Source organism: Calonectris borealis, chromosome 1 (assembly GCF_964195595.1).
Source record: "Calonectris borealis chromosome 1, bCalBor7.hap1.2, whole genome shotgun sequence".
Lineage (NCBI taxonomy): Eukaryota > Metazoa > Chordata > Aves > Procellariiformes > Procellariidae > Calonectris > Calonectris borealis.
The window spans coordinates 84,118,190-84,126,340 of NC_134312.1; the positions used below are offsets into that span (position 1 = coordinate 84,118,190).

At 42.5% G+C, this 8,151-nt stretch overlaps 1 protein-coding gene across 1 annotated transcript; it reads left to right on the plus strand.

The window, feature by feature from the left end:
- The first annotated feature begins 783 nt into the window (after positions 1-783).
- LOC142088164 (oxidized low-density lipoprotein receptor 1-like) lies at positions 784-7,244 on the plus strand. The gene is made up of 6 exons (XM_075163201.1): positions 784-985; positions 2,505-2,603; positions 2,933-3,082; positions 4,764-4,915; positions 5,863-5,981; positions 6,260-7,244. Exons 1-6 carry the CDS (start codon positions 895-897, stop codon positions 6,420-6,422), a joined length of 774 nt encoding a protein of 257 aa, XP_075019302.1. The 5' UTR covers positions 784-894; the 3' UTR covers positions 6,423-7,244.
- The last annotated feature ends 907 nt before the right edge of the window (positions 7,245-8,151 follow it).

Below are 8,151 nucleotides of genomic sequence, written 5' to 3' on the forward strand. Positions count from 1 at the left end.
GATGCAGCGACAGCCCTAGTACAATGGCATGCTGCTGTGCTCTCTTAATCACTTTTGCTAAAAGGCAGGGATTATCACGTGTGACTTTGCCTGGACTGCTTCCAGGCCAGAGCTAGTCCAGGAGCACAGCATCATACTCTGGTACACGAATTTTCTACCCAGACTCCCCATTAGTTCAGCAGATTTCTTCGGCTCATTCCTTTTTACAGTGCAGACATACTTGGAACGGCAGCTGGCAAACCTGGATTCTTTTCTTTGTGTCCTAGGAATGGGCAATGGAATGACAAGTCTATGTATGTGCTACTCCATCAGGACAAGCGTGATGTGCTTACAGGCAATAGGCAAAGGGGGTCGGTATGTTTCTCACTTCATTTTACCTCCAGTCCTCCTGTGTCACTTGAGAGATCGAGGAGCCCTTCTGGCTGAATATACTGAATATTAATCACTGTATAATAAAGCCAGGAAACAAACCCCTCTCATGCTGAAAAACTTCAAGGAATTGTTTAGACTTAATCCAAAATTAGTGTAATTTCTTCTTCACTTCTCCCCTTCCTTCTTTTTCTTTCTACAGAAGGGATGTACCCCCAAACGGGGTAACTCTATGCATCTGTTCCAGGAACTAAGAACTGTGAGATTTCCGTGCCCCATTGCATTTTTGCACACACAGGAAAGTTAAATACTATTCTGGGACTCTGCTGCGCATAAACAATGCCCAGCACCGCTGTGTCATGAAATCCTTTAGTATGAGCCAAAAAAACCCTTCTGACTTTCGCATGAATCACTCTGTTAGCTCCTAATGACACTGACCATTCGTTTGATCCCAGCCAGAATCTTATCCCTGTTTCTCCTGTGGGAGCAACCAAACTTTTGAATTCTCCTGTAACCTTGCCAGAAATGACAAGTGAAGAAGTGACATATGCAGACCTGAGGTTCATGACACTGGAAAAATCCCAGGACCAGGAGCTCCAGACTGCCAGAGCAAAAGGTAGTGGTGGTGTTGGGGGGCAGTTCTCTCCAAGGCAAACTCTCACCTTGGAGAACATTTTTTATGTGATATTCAGAGGAGGATGTCACCTGCATATTGCATCTCGGCTTTTGGGAGCCCTTTGGACTCAAATCTTCTAAAAAATTGGAGGGACAGAAAAGGAGCAGGAGATTAAAAAAAAAATGGAAGGTTGGAGAAAGTGGAAAAAACATTTAGATTTGAGAGGAGAGATATAATTAAGGTTGTGGGATGCAGTTAAGTAAAAATAAACATGTTCCAGTTAGACGTTAAGTCTAACTCCTGGAAGTTAGTGAAGTAATCTGCCTAAGGGACCTTGCAAAAGTCTTTCAGCTTTACTCATTTAAATCTGACTAACGGAATGAAGGAAATGCTAGGGAAAAAACATGTTTTCTCTCAAGGGAAGAAATAGATGGATAAATACCTTTTTGTACTTAAAAATCATAAAAATTATGCTACATAGCTTCACAGAGGAGGGGAGGAATGTGACTGATCCCAAATCTATATCCTTTATGCTATGCATTAGTGCTTTAGAATCGCTCTGTATGAAAGGTAGTAGCAAAGCAAAGAGACATGATCCAGCCTGACTAAATGTCTGGGGATGAATTTGATAAATTTGATAATAATCTAGTAGATTAAAGAGGTCTTTCTGAAGGAAATTTCCCCTTATTGGCTAGCCAATGATTATGTCATTCTCACTTTTTGAGGGGTCCTTGAGTTTTATACTTGGAGGCTGAAGCTGAACTCCCAGTAATCTAGTAGGGTTCTTCTCAACTGTTGGTATGCCAGTTATTTCTGTTGGTGACTTCAACATAATATTAGTATTCCCACTGAAATTTCCTATTGGAGTCTAGTAAAAGAACACAAAAGTCACAAATTGGAAGCAGTCCTTTCCTCTGTGTTTTGGGACTGTGTAAATTCACATGGGTGTTTGCATTTGCTCACATTGCAAGAATGGGTGTGTGCATCTCCAGGTGTGAGACTGTTTCTGTGCAACTGCAGATATATGGTCTTGTTCATATCTGTAAGCCCTAATTTCAGATTATTTTGCAGGGGCCTGGCTTTCACTGGTGACTGTTTCTGAGGTTATTTTCTGAAAAGGTGAATTAATTCCCGATTTGGCAGGTTAGGCACTCAAAAGTAAAAATATCCCAATACTTGGCTGCATATGAATATTTCAACCATGTTGTAAATACAAATACTTCCTTGATGTTCTTTCCCCACATGTGAAATTCTGTGCTGTTCAGTTTTATTTGTCGAATTCGTTTTCTCTTGCAAGCTCCTGGCTAAGCTAGCCTCCGAGGCTTGCTCACTTCCCAGGAGGACTGGCCACAGCCAAACGATGGGACAATTTTCATAATGTAACACCACATACTGGTCTGAAACTCAGCAATTCACTGGGCAGACTACCGGTCATGTTGTCTTGTGCGATGTAGGAGCTGCAGATACAAGGATGAGAGGTTCCTGTTCTTGCTGCTTTCCTTCTTGTTGTCTATCCCAGATTCCCCCAGTCCATCTTCCTGTTGGCGACTGGCTGCAGTGGCACTTGGGGTCTTCTGCCTAAGTTCAGTGGCAGCTGCAGGAGTCTTGGCTGCCAGGTGTAAGTATGGTCACAGAAGGGGTGCTCAGAGTTCAGTACGAACAGCTAAAAGTCTAGGAAATTAGTTAAGGAAAAGGATTAGCCTAGGGGATTAATGATGCAAAAAAGTGTCCCTTGCTGGAAGAGTTTACCCACTCAAGACACCTCCCAGTCTTTGAAATTGGGTTGTATTGTGTCTTGCTCATAGGTGTGCACAAACTGTTTGTAGGTCAAGTATATTCAGTCATGGGGAGGTACATGTGTTTTTGGTAAGTTTATTCAGGTTGCATTGAGCAGGTTAGCTTTAATATTAATGGAACAATTTCATTCTTGTTTTGCTGTGATTCAAGTCATGCTGGTCTGCCACCTTGTGCGTGAAAGGGATGAAAACTTCACCCTGCAAAAGGCAATTATGGAAAGCCTCAACCAGCAGCTGGAGCTCCTCCAGGCTCAGAATTTGAACTTGACAGAGACTGTAAAGCAACTTGCCACCTCCAGAGGTACATAGTGGTGGGAAGATGGTGGTTCCATCGCATTATGGTAGCCACAGATTGATTTTTTTTTCTATCAACCATATTGGAAGGAAAAAAAATCAAAATCTCTAAAATTGCTCTGAATTATTTCATTTAAAAATGATTTTCAACTGAGTCAATCAAAAGACTGCATTTCCATTTTGATAATTTTTGAAGTATCAGTCTTTCTGAATTTTATTGAATTTTTGTAATGGAGATGGTTTATACCCTAAACCAAACATTTTAATTCAGAAAATACCATGATGATGACACTTTTTTTTAAAAAATATGTTTCTAGTAGGTAAATTCATTGATGCTAGCATTCCTTCTTTCACAGTCAGTTTCAGTGAATTGTAGTAAAAAAATTTTGATGGAAAATTCCTACTGGCTTTAATTGTCTGAAATGCTTTGATTCCTCAAGACAGCTTCATTCTGTTGTGCAGTAGTGGGTGCAGAAGTGTAAATACTGCTGCTCTCTACCAAATGGGGTGTAATCACTGGCTTTAACAGTTTACAGACTATATGCTGAGGGTATTTTTTTTTTCTTGTGCAAAATAACAGTGTGAAACTTCAATGATGGGTGAGCTGAATATGCTAGATTATCATATAGCAGAGGGAGGAGAATCATAATAAATTAACATCTTGTGAGAGAGTGCCAATGTTATTATCTATGTAAATGTCTGCATTTGAATTTGGCACAAACCAGAAGCTACTTGTAAGAGTCAAGCGCACCGTGCTGTGCTATCTGTTGCCATGCAGCATCAAGTCCTGGCCTTCCCCCTGTACTTTGTTACAGTATAAAATGGTCCTGTGAACTGTGGAGTAACAAACATAATTCACTCTATAGTTGGGACCCAGTTTCCAGAGATCTCCAAAATATTATATTTTGTCTGGCAGGTCTTTTTGCTGCTTGTGATTATTTCAGTTTCCAACTAGAAATGGGGTTGCCCAAATGGTGCAAGAGTGAAAGAAAAATCCAACATTTTGAGTTCTTTCTGGCTTCATTATTACTCAGGGTCCCAAGGTGCAGCTCACAGAATAATGTGGCAGAAAGAGTCAAAGTGCAGCTGTCAGAAAGGTATTTCTTTAAGAGCAATGGGCTCACATTATCCTTCACTTTGGCTGGCCATCATTATCTGATGCCTGCACCCTGAATCCACAGCAAGTATGAAAAGCTACCAGAGAAGTTTAAGTATAAATTAAATATAAATTGGGTTGTAAAGCATATAGCAGGGAAGAGCTGGCCCTGATGTTGTTAACAAGAAGATAAAAGTACGTTCACATGAATAGAGACATACCCATATGACTGAAAGTCTAGGTTTCCTTTTACATCCACCTAGATCCATGTCTCTGTGAACATGGCTCAACCTTCCAAAATTTTCTCCTATTTGTGTTTTGCTAGCACCCTCCAGCTTTGCTGGTCAGATTAAAAAAATCTTTATTATTTGTTTTTCTGATTTTCATTTAGAAATGTTTTTCTGGTCTTCTGGCAACTGGGTTTATTAAGTCTCCAATGAAGACATGAATTTAGCTGCAGAATGAAGGAAGAATTGTTGCTCCTCTGTGATAGAGAGGCTGTGTACTGCTCTAGTGATCCTGCAGGGATCCCCTAGACCACTAGAGACTGCCATCACTGACAAACCTGATCAGGTGCTCTTTTGTTTTCAAGGACATAAATGTATGCCTTGTCCTGAGAACTGGCTACAGTATGGGGAGAACTGCTACCACTTTTCAAAGGAATGGAAAACTTGGCAAGAAAGCAAGACTCAATGCTCTGCTCTGGATTCCAGACTTCTTAAGATAGAGAGTAAGGACGAGCTGGTAAAGATTATTTTTTTCTCTCTTCCTAACTATACACTCTGCGTTTCACTGTGGCCTGAACAGCCACACCATCCTTCCACTGGGGCAGTATGCTATGGCATACACGTGTTGGACCAAGTGGCAAAAACTGTCCATGCCCCTCTGAAACCCCTCTAGCTGTTCTGTGGCTGCACTCTCCCTGGTGCATCTCTACTGACTTCAAGGGAGTTAACTGAGACACACCAGCTGGGGTCTACATCTAGATCCTCATCCCACCTCAGGGCAAATATAACTGAGCTAGTACTGGTTGGCAGCTCTTTTGTTGTCTTGCTGGAGAAAACTATTTAGCAAACATCAGAAGCCTGGCCTTCAGCTTCTTGCTGTCCACAACCAGAAAGCTCGCTGGCCTGGCCTGCCCCTTGGGCTCTTCTCCCACATGAGCAGAAGAGGATCCATGTCTTTTTCTGACTCCGAAGTTGTTAGATGACGCAGCAGATAAAGCACAGCCAGAAGAGCTCTTCACTGTGAAGAAATTTTTACCCAGACCCTTAAGGGCAAAGGGATTATGTCTTGAACTCCGTGTTTTTATTGTCTGTGTTTTCAATTTCCTGTGTACAATGACAGCAAATGATGCAGAGGCCTTTTCCTGCCTGACTTATGCAACCAGGGTCTTGGAAGGAAGTCATTATCCTGTACCCATTACCCAGCTAATGTGCAGGCTTCGGTTATCTCAACAGTCCTATTAGCTGAGAGCTACTGAAAGCTCTCAGGGGGTTCATTTTCCGTATCTCCAAAGCAGTACTGACTGCCAGGAGTAGGAGGCACTGCCCAGATTCACTTGCGAAAAAAGTCTGTTACGCACAGGTGTGAGCAGCTCATTTGCCTCTCTCCTTTTCCAAATCATAGGCCGGTATGACTGAAACAGGGATGTGATTCACATCACAGGCTTTGCATTTATTTCCGTACAGGACTTCTCAATGCGATCAGCACAGTCTTACAGTTCTTACTCTTTCTGGATTGGGCTGTCTCGCAAGGGAGATGAAGGGCCCTGGCTGTGGGAGGATGGATCAGCTTTCTCCCCTGATCTGTAAGTTGCTTCACAGGTAGGAGCAGACCATGTCCAGGCGTATTTGTTATGAGCCAGAAGCAGCAACCTTTAACCACCGCTCAGTAATCGCCTGTGCCCCCAGCCTGCTTGCCAGCAGACAGGTTACCCATCACTCGCTCGCTTATCAACCTAGGCAAGCCCCCATCAGAGAGCTTGTATGCTCTTGTGGGTCAAATGGGTAGCAGCAGTCGGGAATTATTGTATCAGCCTGTGACTTTTACCATGGGATGATGAATATCTCTGCTATTTTTTCACAGGTTTCAGATCCAACGAGCCAGCTCGAGTCCTTTGCTAGATTGTGTGTGGCTTCAAGGTGCAAACATAGACGCTGCACGGTGTGGCGAGTACAAATTTTACATTTGTGAGAAAGTGGTGGATCCTGCGGTGGTCGAGCAAGTGAGCTACTCGGACAGGCACTAGTGTGCAGAGCTCTGCAGAGAGCCCCGTCCTGGGATATGTCGTTGTGGGGGCGAGTTCTGCTCCAGGGTTTGCGATAGGGAAAAAGAGTCTGAGCTCAGGTTAATGTAACATCAGGGATAATCTAAGCTTAACTTGCCCTCTGGTGATGCACATCAGCCAGACTCCTTCTTGGGCTTTTTCTTCAATGACTTCATTCCCTCTTTCTTCTTTCTTGTGTAACCACTTCTATCCACTTCTCATAAATTCTTTTCTAAATGAAATGAAATGAAGTATATGATTCCAGAACTCTATTTTAAAAATTCATACCTACCTCCCAGAAACAGGAATCAATGACCGTTTGTAAGAGCAACACATCATGTTTTCAAAATCTATCCATTGGGTATTCATGTTGATGTTACATGTGAGCTCCCGAATTACAATAAATTTCCAAATATTTAATTTAATTTCACTCCCCACCTACTGATTACTAGAAAGCTAACAGAATCAGAGCCTGCATTAAAAGACAAATAAAAATATTTATAGTTCTCCTGGTTAGAGAGAAAAACTTTCAAATGGGATTGTATGCCCTATGGACTCAAAAAACAGAAAACAGAACTCATCTTTATTGAGGAAAGCCAACAATATTTAATGCCCAACAATATTAAACGCCAGTCCAGCTGCTAGTGGATTGTTCCGCTGCTTTGGGCGTTAGTGGGGAAGATGCATTCCTCTAAGACATCTGTCTTGATAATTATCCATGTCACATCTGATCCAGTTCTTTGATTTCTCAGATCCATTTTCCATTCTGTTGCAGAATTTCACAACTGGAATAAATATTGCTGCTACTGACCTTTTCTGTAGTGTGTCTTTTTAGTAAGTCAGTGTGCACTGTAGGCTCAACAACCATCAAACACAGGGACTTTAATGATGCAAAGCCTCCTGCCACTTCGCTGCTGTTTAGGAGGCTGTTCAAAGAGAAGACTGCATCAGAGAAAACATCTCTCTTCTATGGCACTAGCAAACAATAGAGATCTTTGAAATCTCTCAGGAACAGTCAAGTTTATCTTTAGGACTTTTGTTCCTGTGTGTATTTTGTGCTAATTTCAGCCATTCTATGAAAATTGAACTGTAAATCGGGGAAGGTGGAGGTATTTAGGCAAGCCTCTAATTATGTTTATTTCAGACATAAAGCTGTACATCAGAAGTCTGCAGCAGCAACAGCCAACAGGTGTCCTGTATCCCTCACTAAATGAGTGTTTAGCAATATGGCAATTATCTTAATTATGGATATGAAGAAGTAATTTAGAGGAGCAGGGACAACAGAGTGTCTTGCCACACAGCTATCTCAGTCTGGAAATGCTGCATTTTCTAAGTCTAAGCACAGGGTCTCAGGAGTCATGGAGATACTACCTGGGATCCCAGAGCTGACTGGTCTACAGGGGATGCAGGTACGACTTTGAATGACGGGAGAGGTAACCCATACAGGGCTATTGTTCTAACACATGCAGGGCATGGTGGGAGACCCCATCTTATAAGCCTTGGTAATACAAGAGGGTCTTAAAGATCACACCACGAGGAAGCAGGAGAGCCCTCACTGGGGGGGGGTTGGTATGATGAGGAGACGGAGAAGAGCTGAAGCAGTGAGCGAAACTGGTGTGAGGGAACTGGTGTGATGGGCATGGGGTCAGTGGGCCAGGGAGGGGAGCAATGGTTGATTATAGGGGCCTGGCTGAGGGAAAAGTGTTGCATG

Excerpts from the sequence above, each read along its gene's own strand:
- LOC142088164 (XM_075163201.1), top strand. The coding sequence starts at position 895 with ATGACAAGTGAAGAAGTGACATATGCAGACCTGAGGTTCATGACACTG. Across the intron at positions 986-2,504 it reads CCAGACTGCCAGAGCAAAAG|ATTCCCCCAGTCCATCTTCC; the intron begins GTAGTGGTGGTG and ends TGTCTATCCCAG. Across the intron at positions 4,916-5,862 it reads TAGAGAGTAAGGACGAGCTG|GACTTCTCAATGCGATCAGC; the intron begins GTAAAGATTATT and ends ATTTCCGTACAG.